The sequence below is a fragment of the Gymnogyps californianus genome, chromosome 12, assembly GCF_018139145.2.
Source record: "Gymnogyps californianus isolate 813 chromosome 12, ASM1813914v2, whole genome shotgun sequence".
In the NCBI taxonomy this organism is placed as follows: Eukaryota; Metazoa; Chordata; class Aves; order Accipitriformes; family Cathartidae; genus Gymnogyps; species Gymnogyps californianus.
Window position 1 is genome coordinate 22,408,369 of NC_059482.1, and position 18,444 is coordinate 22,426,812.

The 18,444-nt window shown below is 46.1% G+C and overlaps 1 protein-coding gene across 1 annotated transcript in view; it reads left to right on the top strand.

Annotated features, from left to right (window-relative positions):
* The window catches only part of PLEKHG4 (pleckstrin homology and RhoGEF domain containing G4), a 96,670-nt gene that overhangs the window by 43,957 nt on the left and 34,269 nt on the right, over window positions 1–18,444 (top strand). Inside the window, exons 7-10 of the mRNA XM_050904281.1 lie at window positions 4,199–4,285; window positions 6,100–6,216; window positions 9,058–9,156; window positions 10,231–10,379. Coding sequence (XP_050760238.1) covers window positions 4,199–4,285; window positions 6,100–6,216; window positions 9,058–9,156; window positions 10,231–10,379 — 452 coding nt within the window. The remainder of the gene's footprint in view (window positions 1–4,198; window positions 4,286–6,099; window positions 6,217–9,057; window positions 9,157–10,230; window positions 10,380–18,444) is intronic.

Genomic DNA, 18,444 nt, shown 5'->3' on the forward strand with positions numbered 1-18,444 from the left:
AGTTCTGCAGAGGTAACAAGCAAGTTACGTTCTCTTTTATGCTGTGCCCACATGGCAGTGGGCTTGCTGAAGCTTTTGAGCGTTTCGTTGCCCATGGTGTGTTCTTAGTGGGATGATTTGGAAATCGACAACACATTGAGACACAATGTGCTTTTTGGGACCCCAGTCTCATACAAGCATGGCAGGAATAAAGCCATTCTAACCTTAAGTTTCCTACTCTCTGAAAAGAGGAGCATGGGGGAAAGCTTTTTGCAGTGCCTCTGTAATATCCTGCTGTGATGGCTGTTTGGCTCCGAGCACCTCGTTATCAGGATGGTGCAACAGTTAGTTAACAGGGATTAATGTGCTGCAAGACAGATTGCTGGAGCTAAGTGTGTGCTCCAAGTAACAGTGACTGACAGAGGCTGATTACTCTGCTTGTGGTTTTTCGGTCCTTACCCTGACTCTTCTGCAGACTCCATAAGTGAGACCTGTTCAACTAGCTCATCATCTGGTTATGGCACAGGAATAATCCCCTGGCTCCTCTGAGCCTTTTGGAGATCCTTAGCGTTTACCTCTGTGATCCCGTGGCAGTACTCTCATCTGCTCTGAAACAAGGATAGAGAAATACAGAAAACTGACTGTAACTACAGTGAGGCAAGCTAGGCTTTCTAGAGCGCAGCAAGGTTTGCTGGCCAGTGGATGCAGAAGTACAGACTGTATGTTGTACCTGTAAGGTCACAGAACAGATCATCTCCTTGGGGTCCTTTCTGAAATCCCTGACAAATCTTCCAGTGTCTCTTATCTCTGGTAGACCGTCTCTGGAGCTCATTTCTCTGCTGTTCTGCTCTCCACTTCAACAGGATTTTATTTACCTGGCTTTTGTGAAGCCTACTATGATAGTGTGGGTGGAATCAGTTAAATGTTGAGATCCAGTGTTGCTTGTTCAATTTTGAAGGGACGTTTTCTTCCTGAGCAGTGAGGAGCACTGCTTCACAGTGGGTAAGCACAGATGGGATGACCTAATGCAGAGTCCCTTCCTGCTGCAGTACTCGGGTCTGTTAACCCTAGAGGACCTCCCTGGGGAGGGAGGACTTTGATCCTTCTGGGTCAAGATCTGTCAGTCTGAGGAAATACTTAGTCCACTCTTCCATTTTTCCAGAATAAATGCATGAATGGACTTTTTAAGTACTAATAGACAACTTTTGGGGCTTGCAGGTAGCTTTCCCTACAGCACTGGGAGACTGTCAGTTGCTCTGTCTAGAGTCACCTAGTAAACTGGTGAAAGCTTCTCATCCTCTCTGCCTTCAGGGTCAGAGGACTTGTGTTCTGCAGGAGTTTTTCCCCTTCCTTTTTAGAATATGGGTGGCTGGGAAATCCTTCTGTCCCAGACAGCAGCGGGAGCAGAGGGAGCAGGGGAAGAATAAAGTGCTGCAGCAGAGCTAACTCAGGAAGGAGCAAGGAGGAACTCTGGCAGCTCTGTACGGAGGTGAAGGGAAATGTGCAGTGCGTACGTGCTGCAAGAATAGATCATGCTTGTTCCTGTGGGAAGCTGCATAATGATGCTTTGGAGCAAGGAATTTTGCGGAGGTAAATGCTGCTGTGATGTTTGGTCACAGGTTGTCACCAGTAAGCTCTGTGCCGCGGGGCCTGTTCAGAGGAACTTTGCTGCTCAGCAGTGCTGGGCCGATCCCTTGGTCAGCGAGCAGGCAGGGCATGGACAGTGGAATGTGTGTGCTGGCCTTCAGTGAACAGGTATCTGTGGGATTTTCCTCTGCCTGAGTCTTTATAGAGTGAGAGTCTTTTGAATTTAGCATATCAGTGTGAACACTTAATCCTGTAATCTGCTGCATCTGTGTGTTGGACTGGGAAGGGAAGAGTCTGTTTATGAAGACAGAGATAAGGTTGCAGTTCAAAGCAGAAAATTTCTGTGCAAACCTTTCTGTTCAAGGGGTATATTTACATGCCCTGTTACTGCAGAAGTACAGAGGACCTTGGTCTGATGTTAAAGACCAGGGACCTCCTACTGCTCCATTAGAAGCGGCCACTTTGAGATTGAACATGGTATTTGGGGACTGTCCCATCTGCACAGGTATTCCTGGCAGCCTGTGCTTCAGACCGTGCCAGTGATGTTAAGTCTGGCTATGGGCTTCCATTTGGGTCAGGAAGCCAGAAGACTGTTTGAAACTTCAGTCTGAGAAAGATGGAAGAAAGTATCTAATTCTCTTTTTAAAGAATAATAATAAAAGGATGGGTATTTACCCTGGTGCTTTCTGAGCTCCTGTTGATGCCTCTCTCTTCTATGCTGTCCACACTGTGCCTGTTTTGGGAGGTTAGGAGTTCACTTACACGTGTGGGACTGTTTCTTTGCTTCCAGACAGCTGGTTTTGTTAGCAAAGGTGGTAAGAGATTGTGCAGAAAGCTGCAGGAAAGCTTCCTCAAGTAGCATCCGGCTGCTTCCAGCTCTGCCAGTCTCCGGACATGCTCCTGTAAACTGTTTTGGTCGATCTGGATTGCTCCATCAGTGCTGGATGAGACTGACTTCTCTCTTCAGCTGTTTAAAGAAAAAAATATGGTGAAAAATACTTTATTTCTTTGGAAATATTACTACTTCTTGGATTGGAAAACCCTGAACTTCTCCCCTGACAGCTTTATTTGTGAATGGTTTTTCAGTTTCTATTTTCAGGAGTAACAAACAAGTGAGTGTTTTGGCTGTTGTTGTAACCTCGTGTTACACCATCACTACCTTTATCCCTCACTCAGATTGCACATCTCATGACTGCTGGAGTAGAAGAGGGGTTGTGAAAGAATAAACTTATTTAGTGCCGTGATCTGTCTTGAAACTGTGGCTAGTCTTCATCCTTCAATAGTTTCTAGCAGACAAATTCGGAGCTGCTGATACAGCTGTAATACCTCTCCATCCTCTCTTCAGATAAGCTTCAGTATTTACCTAATACAGCCTAATTATGCAATAAATTCTTTCTGGCCTTTTGATCAGTGTTCAAATAACAGTGAAAGTGTGAATAATTTGCTTTGGAGAAAGGGATTTGAGAAGACTTAGAAACCTCTCATGGTTTTGGAAGGTGTTTCAGTTGGGATTTTTTCCTGCCTGTTCAAAAGGATCCTGTTTTGGGACTAGATGAGAGAAAGGTCTTTTCCTCTGCTCTGGAATCTCTGCTGGTGCTTTCACTTGCAGAATTGGGTCTCCTTGTGTTTGCATTGTTTCTTAATTGCTGTACTGGGCCCAGTGTCAGGTTAGGTGGCTCAGTCTCTGCTGGTCCATTTGACTCTCTACTCTGGCTCTGCTGCTCCTGTCGGATGTTTAACCCTAAACACTGCCGGAGCCATTTATTTAAACAGGTTTCCCTTGCTGTCATGGCCTGCTGTATGGCAGGTTCCTTGCAGCTCGAGCAATACTGGAAAGGATTTGTTGCTTGACAGTTTCCGAGATCTTTGCAGAGGCAAAGACCACCTAGGAGACGTCTAGGTGGGATGGCTCTTATTTAACCATGTGGTCTGACAGCTTAAATGGCTGTTCTCCTTGCTGTCCTGGTCCAGGCATCATGTACGTAGTGGGCCCTGTCTCCATGGTCTGGGTCTTTCTGCTACGTTTCCCTCTTCCTGCTGTGGCTCTCTGCCTGTTTCTCACTTCCCTGTAGAGTGCTTCTATAACTGGAGAGCTGCTCCTGGATCACAGAGTTTGAACCACAGCTGCCAGACATCCCTTGTATTTGGAATTTCGGTCAGTTTAACAGTAGCAACAGGATGCAAGTCCTTGATTGTGAGTTGGCAGTAAGTAAAGACAAGACGACGTTTTTGGCACGGTGGGGGAAAAAAAAAAACTTCCTTTCGGTTAGAAGTGACCAGGAAAGTTATCAAGAAAAAACTTGGACATTTAGTATGGTTCTTTTTCTTCCCCCCCCTCCCCCCGACACGTTTCCCTGTGTAGAAGGCAGAGGCTTTTTTAGTACAGCCAAGACCTGACCTCTTTCATTGCTTCCTTAAATACTGCAGGACTAGTTGATCAGAAGCAAACTACCTTAAGGACATAGGCTTGGTGTTCTGCAGAATGGCCTTCCCTATACCTGGTGACTGCCTTCCAGGCTTCGTAAATACCTTTGAAGGATAAATTGCAATCTCGTGTGCAAAGCTGGTACAGTACATTCTCCTTAGCATCCCAGGCAGATCGGTAATGGATTTGCGCTCTGTTCTGTTGTAGGACATAGATCCTCATTGTATTCACGGAGTACTGCTTCTGGTTGAAAGAGATCTGACGTTTCGGATGGAGAAGCCACCAGCAGGACAGGTAATGGAACCATTCATCCAGGGGTTGCTGGGGAGCTCTTGATATCCTTTATTCAACTCTCCAAACAGCGAGTTCTCTGTCCACTGATGTATGTTTATTCTCACATGAAATCTCTGTAGTTGTTCTCTGTATTTTATGGTTGTGGTCTCTTACGGGTGTGGTATTTATAGGGTTGTAAAGTTTGTGAGCTGAACAGATCTCTGTCATGCTCTGTTTATTGCAGAGTCCATCAGTGACATTTGCGCCATAATTATGTCAGTCTGCTGGGGCCCTCAAGGCACAGGGGGTTTGTTGGGAACATGGATAGCTGTATGGAGGAGCCCTGCACAATTAACAGTAATAGAGATGCTTCTCACGTTCCCCTGTTAACAAGGGGGGAAATCCTTGGTCAGGAAGAGATCACATCAGGCTAAATCCTGAACTCCATCCTTTGACGGTACTTGTTGCTTTTCTGGATTTTGTGTATCTCATGTTTCTTCTCCTCATAGCTGCTGTTGTCAGTAGCTGAGAGACTACTGCAAGAGGGGAAGAGGAGATGGGTGTTTGTGTGAGGTTCCCTTTGCAGCTGAAATGTCTGGGAAGACTAACAGGAGGTGCTAATGGAGGAGGGAAAATCATCACAACGTCACTGAACACCCCCACTAGGAGTAAATCTGCCTTGGTATTCCATAGCTGTGTAAGAAATGTAGGCTCTCAGCCACTCTGTGGTGAGTGAATAGAGCATCAGACTGCATCTTAGTCATCTCCCTCTGCTCTAAGACTGTTACAAGCTACAAGAGTGGACTGAAATTCTGTTGCTGGCAAAACCCTGTAGACTTCAGAGTAGGCCAGGACCTTCCTTTTGGCTCCTGTGGATGAAGATGATATGAATAGCATCAGGTTTGCTGTGTGGGTGGTGTGCTGCCCCAAAAGGCTAAAGAATAACAAACGCTATTAGTCCATTTCCTTATTGCCCCCATGTGGAAGAGTTTGAAGTGAGAAAGGGGCCGCAGGTGTGTGCATGGAGGGAGAGCTACAGAAGACATTAAATACATTGAACAAATCCAAAGTGTGTAGGAGGGAACAGAGCAAAGGCTAATAAAGACACAGGTATGCAGGAGGAATTGGAAGCATCATCGCTATTTTGTAAGGAGGTGGAAACTTCATGGGGGGGCAGTTAAATGTCTGCACCTGAGTTTCTGTGTCTGGGCTGGCTTCCGTGTACCTGCAGGAGCACTTGTCTGTTTCTTTTACACTGGTGAGTATAAAAATGCTCTGAGGTCCTACAGACTCGCAGAAGGCAAGTTATCTGTGTCAAGGTCCAGGAAACGCTTGGAGCAAATAGCTGCTGTGATGAGTGGAGAGTTGAGGGTAGGGCAGAGGCTGCTCTGTTAGACTGTTTTTCCAGGAAGTGAGATGGGGAAGCTGGGGGCTGGATTTAACCTCTCAGACTCTCCAAACAAATGCAAATTGCAGCACTACGTGGGAACATATGAGGGAGTTGCTCTGCTTATACTAGGAGGTACTGGCTCTGGAGAAGGCTGGCTGCTGCCAGACTTCCATCACAGATGTTCTGTTTGGTGAAACAGCGTGTTGTGGCCTGCATTCCCTCAGGGTTCGCCCACTAAGCTGTACAGCAAGCTGCTCTAAGATGGAATTGATTTTTTTTTTTTTGCTTCATATTGTAGTGATATTGCAGATATACGCTGTGTGCCTTGTTTCTATGCAAGATAGATAACGAAAGACAGCATCCTTTATTTCTTTAACCTTCCCCTCCTCCTCCAATACTCACACCCTAATGCAAATGTGCTTTTATTTCTTCTATTCCTGTGCAGTTTGAACTTCTCACCTCCATGAAATCCCTCCATAAGCACATAGACAGCTCACAGCTGCCTCTAGAACTGGATGGGACCTTCCCTTATTGCCACCGGGACTGGTTAAGCTTCCGCATGGTGAGTAGGATGTCTTGTATTCTTTGGTATCTGAGAGAAGAAATGGCATGGTAACAGAGTTGAAGCAAGAGGAGCCTGTCAACAGCTGAACCTACAAGCATTAAAAGGCAGTGGTTCCTGTAATAGCTATGTATGCAAATGAATCTCTGTTATCAAAAGAATACCGATACTGTCTTCATAAAATGGATGCACACTGTGGCCTGTTGGCATGACTGCAGGAACTGAAATTTTAGTTGTTAACTCATCTGCTTGAACTGCATTAATTCTTCCTTCCCTTCAAAATGTGGTCAAATCTGAAACAGAATCCTGTTTTATTGTGATATACAGTGGCACTTCTTTGGTTATACTCGGAGGCTTAAGGGCAGACACTTCTTAAACTAATCTCAGGAGAAGATGTTAGTATCATGTTGCCATTGAACTAACAATCAAGAACTTGAGCATAATAAAAATAGTTAGATCTTGTTGGTTTTTAGAGCAGGTTCCCCAGACCAAGCTAAGGGCTCCTTAGTAAAAACTGCAGTCCTTGCAGGAGTGAAACTTGGAAGTTCTTGATAATCAGTTCAGATACTTCCAGGAACATTTTTTTTTTCCTCCTTCAGGTGTAATTGACTTATTTACCAAAGTTGTCATCAAGAACTCTTTAGAAAGCATCTAAACTGAAAATGCAGAGAAGGTTCAGCCCAGGGGAGCATCGTATTCCTCTTTGAGAGCTGACCACATTAGGCAAGGAAATGAAAGCTTCCCCATGCAGATTCTGTTCAGTGGGTCTTAGGACCAAGGTAACAGAAGGAGGCAGTACCAGCAATACCTTCCTTCTCCCTGTTGTTTAGCTGCTTCGAGTATGCCTCGGTACCATGATCCTGTTTGACCTTTGCGCTTTTCTCCAGAAGAGTTGTGGATCAAGAGATCTACAGTGAACCGTACCCAAGTGCGGATTAGAGCCAGCCCAAGGTACAGGGAGGCTGACCGCTCTGTGGAAATATTTCAGCTGACCCAGGTTAAGCCTCAGAGACAGAAGGGCTGAAACTGCAGCACCCAGGCACAGTTTATAAAGAAGGTAGCCCTGGCAAAGGGTGCTACAGGCACCGATAAAGAGTGCTGCAGCCACCAATGCAGTGTGCACTGATGATCTGTGGCAGGACCGCAGGTGTTGCTGGCCATGCAGCAGAGCACATGCAGACTGCCAGAAGTCGGCAAAAGTAGCATCTGTGGCCCCAATACCCAGCTCTGTGGACACTTATACTGTGGAGGGAGCATAAGTCCTGTGGATCGTGTGCTTGTTGAATCTTTAAAAGCTATATTGAGAGATATTTGGCATGCTGAGACTGGACAGGATTAAATCTCTGTAAATCTGCACGCAAATTGGCTGCCTTCACGTTGAGTTTGACTTGCTCACCCTGGTGGATGACAGAACCATCGCCTCTGCTTCCAAAAGATTCAGTGGTCTTTTGGCTCTGACCTCACTGCCCAGAGTGCTGCGTGGCACACTGCAGCATTTGAAGCAGGTTAAGATATCATTGATAATACCACTATGTTGCTCGTGGCAAGCTTCAGCAGTTAGGTTTAGCACGTGCCAAACGTTAACTTATCTTTTCCGACTTATTTTAGAACCCATTTTTTAAGCTTGCATCTAAAAGTACTAGTATGAACCTGTGCTGATGCAGCAGAGGTATAGAAGCCTAATCTCGGTGCCTAGGATTGCTTCCTCATTACCAAATAAACCTCAAATTCAGAGAAGCTTTGCAAGAGGTGATGGATTAGTTTTCTAGACAGAGTTGAGAAAAGCTTGAGAGCCGAGGTGCTCTGTCTGTGCAGAAAGATAACTCTTGAAGGAAGGAGCATGATATCAGACTACTTCCTGTTTGTGTCTTGCATCTTAACGTGCAAAATGTTACCAAAGGGAGTTAGTGTAGGAATCTATCTGTATGGGTTGCCTATTTATATGATGTGCTGTGTGTGATAATGACCCATATGCCTCAGCCCCTTTAGATCTGCAGCTATGTGGCAAACAGCATTTATTTCCTGTCTCGGTGATCTCACCTGCATCCTGCCTGCTAATCTGACACTGCTGGGGCTGTTCCAGCACTCCAGGGAGGAGGGAATTCAATTCAGTAAAGATTCAAACAGCTGCTTTTTTGTTTTGTTTTGAGTGCAGTTGTTTCAGAATAGCTGTTTCTCCCTTCTCTGATTTCAGTGGCTAGAGGATGGCATCTGACAGTATTTAGGCTTTATGTCACTGACTTACCTAAAAAGTACTGTCTCATGAACCCCTGTGAAACCTTTGGGGTTTTTTTTGGTGTCGTCCGTGTCCCATCCCGTCCCCCCCACTCGCTGAAGAGAGGAGGGATTTCAGATTTGTCAGTAGTTTAAGGTGCTCAATTGCAGAAGCTTTCCAGTTTCCTAATCTTTAATTTACGCTACTTTTAATATGAAAAGAAATGATTTAAAGCAGAGAAATTCCAAGTACTCGTTCTATGTTTTGTTCCTCCAAAGTTCATGCATAGTGATTCATCTTAGTGGGAAGTTACAAGAAATGCTAATAGTAGAAGAATATGGGACATAAGTGGACTGATTTTCTTTTCTGTAAAGCATGACCCATACAAGCCATGAGTATGCAAGTTTATAAGGTCTGCATAGAGGCCTTGGTATAGCATGATGCATCTGAAGCCTCTGATAGGCCTCTCTTTGCTGATACAGCCTCACTGAATGGTATAATTGAACCTTTGGGTTAATGTGTTTGATCCTCTCTTGATTTCTGTACTTTTAACCTTCTGCAAGCTGAAAAGACAGCTTTTCTGTCAGCTGTGAGACAATGATCTCTGCGTTGGTCTTTTCTTGTAGAAGCTGGAACACTTGCTACAGGGATGCCAAGGTGCTTGTGCCTTCCTCCAGGGAGCTATTCATAAAGTGGAACCTGGAAAATTACCAGAAAGAGCTGAGGTAAGCATGGCCCTCACCTCGTATCAGAGGTAGGCCTGAGACAGAAGAGAGCAGGAGGCTGGATAGCTGCAGAAAAGCTGTAGCTTTGAATTTGCAAGCTGTGGTAGCAGGGTATTCTGAGTGCTGCGTGTCACTGCGGAGCTGTCAGGACAGCGGGACTAGTAGAAGCTAATCCAAATGAAGTGATAGAGGCTCCACTCGGCGTAGAAGCTGGTTCTCTGATCCCTCAGCGTCACCCAGGAGATCTCTTCAGCTGTGCTTGTTGCTGATGGGTGCTTGCTCCAGCATTGGAGTGCATTCTTAGCAGCTCCACAGCTCTGTAGGTGGTACTAGCTTTGATGTCTGTAGTCCTGAGCACCTGCCTCAGGCTATGCCACACCAGGTTGGCTTGAATGGCCTGGAATAAAGTTAGGTGACAACGTAGACAGTGTTCACCAGGCCAAGGCTGTGCTGTGGTTTCAGCTTTGCCGCCTCCAGAACAGAAGTTTAGAAGCAGGCAAGAAGAGGAGGGTACAAAGACTGAGCCTGTGTTGTTGCAAACATTATATTCCCCTGCTCTTGAGAAGCTGCTGTACCCCTGACATGGTAGGAAATTGCTGCCAGCTCTGCACTGAGGGTCCCAATGGTAAAGCAAAGGAAGATACCATAGTGTCCTCTCTGGGCCTTCCTGCGTACACATGTATATCCACAAACCCTTCATGTGCATCTTGTCCCACAGCTTGCAGTCATGCAGGTCCGGGCTCTAAGAACAGTAGGAGCTAGCTGTGAGTGGAAAATGAGGCTGGAAAGCTTATTGTTTCTATGCCCAGCAAATGGAGTATGGGCAATGATAGGAATTGGGTTTCAATTTTAGCCTGGTGGGGAGAGTATCAAGCCTTTAAGGAGCGCTGTCTATCACTTTGGACTTGGCAGGCTTGAGAGAGATAGCTGTGGGAACCAACCTCCCTCTCTCCTAGGGTGGGCCAAGGTGAGATGTGGTTTGTGTGTGGTTTGGGTTGGGCGCTGGTTTTTGCCTGTTCCCTCATTGCCTGTAGGTTGCAGTAACTGCTCATCTCACTCTTGCGATCCCTCCAGGAGGCAGCTCTGCTGCTGAGGAATTACAGGCAGTTGATGAAGAACGTTCTTGAAGACGCACGGCTGGTCAGGCTGCAGCTGGAAGGTGGAGCGCTCCTGGCCAGACTGAGGAAGGAGGAGTCTTGTGTCACCCTCACCCACGACTACAGGTGAGCCGCAAGAGTGGAAGAAGAGGAGATGGAGATGAGCAAAAAGCAGGCACTGGGAGGTTCTGTGAGATGACCCATCGTTGGTGCAGGCTAGGGGGCAGCTTTGTTTAGTGAGGACTTTTGTTGAAAATGGCAAAGGTGAAAAGCGTAATGAATTTTACTCTTATCCTGACTGCTGCTTCCCCAGTCCAAAAACTTGTCTGGGTGGATTCACTTAGATGATTAAAGTTCCTTTTCCAAGCCAAATCAGACTTATCTTCTGCAGTGGAGAGAGGGCTGGATATTCTGTGCACTTCTAAAACACAAGCCTTAATTGATGACGCTAGTGATGAATGTTTAGGTCCAGGGCATTATCGCTGTGCGATTTACCAAGGCACTCCTTATGCAAGGGGATTTCCAAGGACCTTAACTGCGAGGAATGCTTTCTGGCTGAAGCAAGCTCTGATCTCCTCGCACATTGGTACGGTTTGCACAAACAAATATTCATGCCCGTTTGCAGAATTGGTATGAGAAGCGGGGACTGAGAGGGACCAGCTGTTTGAAATCCCCAGGGCATTGCACAACTCCTGTTTGTACTGTTAAAACACCTGAAGCCTATCAGCGTGTGAAGGTCTCTGTGCTATGTGCTGTGCAAACAGCGAGGTAGAAAGACAGCCCTTGCACCCAGGAGCTTCCAGCCCAAGTATGAGATAAAATGCTGGTGTGTGGGTGCAGATGGGGGTGTAGCGGATGGCAGGGCGGCGTGGAATGGCTCCGTGCATCCGCAGCCTTGCTCTGGTTAAACTCTCTGTTGTCCTCACAAGCTGGGAGGTTTTAAGGGAGGGAACGGAGAGAAGATAACAAAATACCTTGCAGGGTATCTCACCCAAACACTGGGAAAAGAACAAAGTTTCTCTTTGAAAATTCAGCAAGTGGATGACAGTGCAAGTTGCTACCCGTCACTGGGAGATGGGGGTTGACATTTTGGTGCTGAGTGAGAGGGGAGTGTGGGGACAGGCTGTGTAACTTTCTTTTCCCTGCTTGCTGTGACTCCTGTCAGCAGCTCTGGCAGGCCATGCAGACACAATGCTCTTGCTGAACTGGTGAAGTACTCTTGATGCAATTTTGGGTAGAAGTAGTACAGTATAGCCTTTTCATTCTGACATGATGTGAGAAGCACAGATAATGCGGGTTGCTGTGGGGTTTTTTTTATTTTATTTTAAGCAACACACAGCAACTTTAGAGTCTTAGGAGAATGTGCGTGCTTTTTATGTTTTGGTTTGGTTTTAAGCTAAGCCTGTGTTCTTGTACAGGGAAATGATCAACTTTGAAACGTGATCTGACAGAGCCCCTAAGGATAATTTACTGCTTTGATTACCTTAGCAAGGGCAGGGGCGGGGGATACACACATAATTCTTTGATGGCACAGTGTTTGAGCGCATGCTGAGGCTGTGTAGCATGTTCTGTGTTTAAGTCCAGTTATATTCGTTGCCTGCCAGTATGAATGGAGAGTGTATGCTACGGGTCAAATATATGTGGTGTTCTCCAGCCTGAGGACCGTAAATGAATATAGTAGGAGAAAGTTAGTCCTCTTCTAGCCTGTGGAGTAGTTGCAGAAACTAAAATCCATGCAATATTTTAATTGAAGAAATGCCTGCTTGTCATGTAACTTGGGGCAGAGGACTAAAGAAGTCAGCTCTTCCCTGTTCCAGGATCCTTTTAAATGGCGAAAAAGCTCACTTGGCCAGAGAACTCTGTATAAGGCACTATTGGTTTTAGATCCTCCACGGCTCCGCACTTGCTCCTTCTCTCCAAACCGGCGCGCAGATATTAAAGGTTCTGAGCTCTGCTAACCCTGTAAAGGCACCTATGGTTATGATTTTTTTAAAAGCTTCTTGAACTAATAGGATCGAAGTAGGGTGCGGACAAAATATTGTTGTTGGCCTACGAAGCTAGCATGGAGTAGCTATTGATGTATGTGGGTCCAATATTAGATTTTTGACTGGTGACGTGTGAAAATGGAACAGGACTCGTGTCCATGCACTCAGCAGGGCCTGCTGTAATGTTTTTTGAGCTTTGAATTGCAAAATCTTGATCAATGCTTAACAGTCTTTAATTGCACACCCACTCCCCAATACTTGAAATCAAATTATTAACAAAAGCAAGTTAAGTGGCTTTATCCTTCTGACCCACCTTTTGGCTCTTTTGTGTTAATCACATGTCCCATTGTTTTAGTTTTTTCTTCTCTCTTGTGGTGCAAAAGCCTGATCAAGCAGAGTCATGACTACGAAGACTTCTTAGTCGGAAGTTGTGACACCAGCTGTGAACAGGTAACTGTCAAAATGTGCAAGAATTGCACATAAATAGAGGCAAAAATTGTAAAAGCACGAGTTTTCTGGACTCTTAGCTCCAGTTAGTTAAAATATGCCAACCAGCAGTGCAGAGCTAAAGGTAAATAAACGTGACTTTTTCTTAAGAGGCACAAAGAGGTCAAGCCCAGCTGCACCATCACCTTGGGATTAAACAAGCAAGAGATTGACTTGCTTCTTTGCAGGGGACATGTTTTGCCAGCTCTCACAGCTTACTTTCTTGCTAGTTTGTGGCTTCACATGGCAAAAAGAATACCAGGAGGTGGTAAGAATAGAGATGGACAAACCCATCTGAAAAACGCTTGACTGCAGGTTAGAGATAGTATGCTAAAATAGGCAAGGAAGCAGGCTTGTGCTCTGTGCAGTCAGATGTTATCTGCCAAATACCTTTCTGGAGCACATAGCAAACAAGACTTGCTTTAGTCTTTCTTTAGTAATGAAACTCTTCCCTTGGGGTTGGTTTTGGCATGTTTCCCTGCTCTGCCCTCCTGGAGAGCCGACATGCCCTTTGGAGCATTTCATGACACAGAGCAGCTCATTGCTGCTCAGGTCTGACCCACGCTTTGCGAGGGTTTGCTAAGCCAGTGACACAGCTCCTTTCCTGCAGGAATTGAACTCATCCCATCAGAGATGTGGTCATGCAGGAGAGGTGCATTGTGGTACATCCATTTGTTTCTCTGACAGATGCTTTAAGAGCCTCCAGGAGTCCTTCCTGGATGGTCCCATCCTGAGAGATGCTGTAGCACCACAGTAGTGGCTTTGACTGGTAACTCTACTCACTCTCCGTTCCCAGTGTGAGCTCACCAAGAGCCTCCATACTCCTTTCTCCACCAACTACCGCTGTAAAAGATAGCCTTGCCCATCCAGCTGCTTATCCACAAGGGGAAAGAAAGACTTCTCCAAGCAGTCTTTCTGGATCCCAGCCTTTTCCCGGCTTAGAAAGGAGGAGCTCTGTTACCAGAATACGCATCCTGCAGGCAGCCCATCACAGGGAGTTGGCTAAGGGGCTGTGGTGTGCTCAGCTGGTCCCACGCCACTCTCCCATCTCCAGGAAGACCAGGCTGAACTTGGCCTAGAGTTGGCGTGGGTGCGGTACTGACGAGCCAGTATCTTTGTGGCATCTCTTTAAGTGCTGCAGCGATAGCTTCAGCACAGGCTGGCCACCCAAAGGTGCAGGTGGATCGCTGAAGGCGACCTTGCCACTTATTCATTGTTGGTGGAGCTGGCTGGCTTTAAAGCCAGCACATTTCCCTTCACACCATCAGCTGCGCTGAAGGCTCAGTGCTTCTCCAGGTCTGTTAGCTGAAAGCTTCCAGGTTTTGCTGTCCCAGTCTTTCTGGGGATTGAAATGCAGGGCTATTAGCCTAGCTGAAGTTCCTGTTGGTAAGTGTGGACGAATGCCATGGAGACATCCATCATTTTAATGCTTTTAATACTTATTTTTGCACTTTTGGACAGGAAATTTATAATAAACACAGTCTTTTCAATAAGTTACATAGTTGGCTAGCAGGTGTATCTTTGGCTTCTGGATATCTAGTGTATTGATCAACCAACCTGTGGCCTGAAGGCAACTCCTTAAGCCAGTTGTGGAAGGTGGACTAATGCATTGCTTATTTTGTGGTGGATTTCGAAGACTTCTCCAGGCTTATGATGGAAGTGTCAGAGAAGCTGCCAGAAGCCAGGCAGCAGCAGTGGGAGCTCTTACTAAAGTGAGGCAGTTGTGTGGGGCTGGGCAGCAAGACAGGGAGACTTTTAACCTGGTCTTTAGCCAGGCATTTTCCACTGTTGTTCTCGTTATTGCTGCTCTTCCAGCATAGCCAAGAGCTGGGAATGCTTGCCTAGACAAGGTGTCCAGTGATGGCTTTCGTCCTCTGAGTCAGAAGTGGAGTAAAGAAGATATAAACATTTTATATTAATATAAAAATGCCTTATACTAGTTGAACCAGAATACACCTGGCGCATGCCTGGCTCTACCAGTGAACCTGCGTTCTCGGTGTGGCATGGGAGTGGGATTGCATCATGCTTTGCATGTTGGTGGGCAAGATAGCCACCAGACTAGCTGTGAGAGCTGAAAGAAAGAGAAAAACCTCAATCGGTGAAGGAACGACCAGGTTGGGTGCTGCGCTGTGTGCAACATGGAACCAGAAAAAGCATAATCTTTTCCCCCAAGCTCCTCATCTGAAAAGAATTTGTGCTTGCAAGCTGTGAATAAGCAGCTTATAAATAGATGGAGGAGTGAATTCTCCTTTTGTTTGCAGAAGGCAGTATAGTTAGCCTCTGTACTTTGAGGGTGGAGTGGCTAGAGCCAAGAGCTGGTTTTGTGAGCTGGCTATTTTTAGTGTCGCTTGGTGATCTGGTTGGAAGCCCTGGGTGGGGACCTGAGCTGAGCAGAGGTAATGGGCAGTGCGGAGCAGACTTCCTGAGTGGCAGCTGCCAGGTTCCTGATGCTGGACCTGACTCAATTACAGCAACAAAGAGGGTGATCTTATGGCTAACAGCCTCCACAGTTCTTGTGCCTGGCTTCCACACGCAGTATTGAGGCACTAGGTCTGCTTGAAGCTGAGGCCAGTTGAGGATGCAGTGGGTTATAGCTGTGTGGTGCTGAAGGAGCTCATGTTTGTGGGTCTTTAGCAATACGCCTGTTAGTAGCAACTCCTGGGATGCTCCAAGGCAGGCACGTGCCACTCTGCAAAGTGGTGTATGAGCTCCTTTCGGCAGAAGTAAATTTGGATAATGTGCGGGCTCTCTGGGGCTCCAGGAGGGCCTGCCAAGGGACTGCACAAGCACCATCTGAAGCTCTGTCTGTCTGGGGTAGAGGCAGAGAGACTAAGCTGATCATCCAAAACATGGGACAAGTTGGGGGCAAGGGTAGAGGGGAGACAGGTGTCTGGTGTGTAAGTCCTAGTCTGGGAAGACTGGGATGGCTGGCATTCTTGGTTTGGAAGGGAAAAGGTGTGCGCCTGCAAGCTGACAGCTGCTGCCATATGCTGGTGGTCATAGCCAGGCAACCTACATTGGGAAGTCCTTCCTGGAGGTATTACTGTCTTCTACCATCCCCTTTCTGCTTTAGAGATGTGTTTGTCTCTGTCTGTGCTGTGGCCAGTTTGATGGTCGTCACTCTGTGTGTTCGTACATGCTTCAAAAGAAGGCAGTGCTTGTGTCCCTCTCATTGATGCCACTTTCCTGGTTTGCTTAACTAGTGCTTGCTCATCTTCCTACCTCTCTGGGAGCTTTGGGAGCCTCTCATGCTACCACTTGCCATAGTGGACACTCCTGACATGGTCTGTGAGAGGCACCTTTCATTGATAGGTGTCCTTTGCATGTTTCTCCTGTGGACCTCATGCTAAAACCTTCATCTCTTGGTTAGGACAAGCTCTCAGTATACCTTGAAGCGAGATGAAAAAACGTGCTTAAATTCTGACCTCAAAGATTGGCAGCTTTCTGCCATGAGACGCCTCTGTGCTGTTGCTGGCGACACAGAAGATGCTGACGAACCCTAAACCTTTGGCCCTTAGCAGTGCATGGGTGGCAGTGCTCCTCCATGGTCTTACTTGTTTGTGTCAGGTGGAGGGAGGAGTGCACAGCGACATTTCTATCCAAACACATAGCGTGCTGCTTGGTATTCATTTTCGTTACAGTCTAACCTGTTCCCTCTGTTTGCGTGGTGGTTTTAGCCTGGTAAAAAGCACTTACGCTCGCATTAAACAAACCTCATTGCTCTGCACATAAAGGAGCATGGAGCCGTTGTCGTTCTGAGTGTATGAAGTGCTGTGTGGAGCCAGTTGTGGCATTTGCAGACAGGTAAAAGATTGCAGAGTTCTGTCTAGGTAAGTTTTCATTGTTCTTTTAGGCTTTTCATGAGGTGATCCCCCTCAGCTCCCTTTCTGCTGTTTGTTTTCTGCTGTCTTATGTCCTAAATCTTCCTGGATTCAGTGCGAATTTACCCAGAAGACTCTGGTTTTGCTTGTTCTTGTTTGCAATGTTTGTCATGCCAACAGGGCATTAGGTAATTAATGACACACTGTGTGTTTTATCTGTTTAAAAATATTATGGAAAAAATTGCAAAAAGTTTCCAGTATAGGATGTTAGCTGAACCGCCTGAAGTTCCCGGCTCAGCCAGACCATCCCACAAGCACCGTTTTTTATATGGCTGAGTTGGGGTAGATGTTTCTGTTTCTGGGGTAGTTAATAGCATAGTCACTACTATTATATGTATCATAAACAGTGGGAGTGTGCAAAAGGAGGACATATCAGGGAAATAGGTATGTGGCTTTAAATGACAGTGGGTATATATTTGAGCAGGGCATCTTGAAACTCTGGTGGTCCTAACTCCAGGAACAGAGCTGTTTAGTGCAGTCGACCCAGATAACAAGTATAAACATAAATAGGTTAATGTGCATGGGACGAGGTTAGGAGGTAGGAGCTTTTTACGACTGGTAGAAAACCACAGCTTGATGCTTGGTGTTCCCAGAATGGTGTTTCCACATCCTATCTCGGGCTCCACTGCAGGGTGAGCTTTCCCCGTAAGTAGGCTGCTACTTGGTTTGGGATTTCTTATAATGTGTTTTTTTTCCCAGTCAGTTTTATGGATCTTACTGGGTTTTAAAAATCAACCAGAGACTGAACACAAGTTTTATTGTAACTGAATGCAAGCCAGGCTGGGGAAAGAATCAAAGGTCGCAGCTTGGGACTGCACTTGGACACTTGTTTAACTGTATGCATCAATCCCTTGGCTTTTAAAAGGACTTCAGAGTATATTTCTGCTAAAAACATGTTTAAATGAACTGTGCTCAGAATAGAATTCTCTCAGCAATTATGGTCTGCGGTGTGTTGTGTTAATTGGATGGGTTGTTGCCAGTGCATGTGCTTGTCAGGTAACCCAGTGAGGAGGGATTCAGTCAGGTCTGTGGTCTCAGCTAGATCCACTGTTCCCATCATGAATGGCAGGAATCCCACAGGCAACCCCAGACTTGGTGTTTGACCTCTGTGCCTTTCTAAGGACACTTCAGGGTTCTAAAAACTGTACCCAGTTCCTCAAATACTTTTATTAGGTAATTAAAACCACTGTGGCTATTTGTGTGCTGCAGAGAATAATTACAGTTTATTTAGCAATATCTGCATTAGCTTCACCATGGCCAGTTTGAATTTTAACCTCAGCTGCATGTGCAGTTTTCAGCTTGAAGAGCAGGAGTGTGCATTTGAGGTTGACCTCCTTTTATGGGATCATTACAAATGCAGCAGTCGCGTAGGTTGCTACCAAAATGCATGAATGATCAAGAATGGCTCTAATGCATTTCTCTTCCTGCGAAACAGCCCTCAGGCACACAGGACTTTCCCTGCAAAGCTGGAAGGATTTCTTCCTGAAGCATTGCTCAGGATGTGTAAATGATTTGTAGCTGAGGCATCAGCACAAATGATCTGGGCGATGTCCTTGGACCAAGCCATCCTTTAAATCTCCTAGTTGCCAGATCCTATTCCTTTTCTGCCAAAACCTGTAGAGACATCCACGACGGAAGTTCAGCACCAGGAGTGGAAGACTAGATAAGGCTAATGTTATAACATCTGACCGTGTTTCTTCTAAGTTACAGAATGATCAGGGATATCTGATTTTCCAGGGCAAGTTAGCTGCAATATACTTGCCTAAAACCCATCAAATACAGTAGCAAAAGGCAGTGTGTCTCGTGTTCCTTCCATCCACGAATTTTTGCCATTTTAAA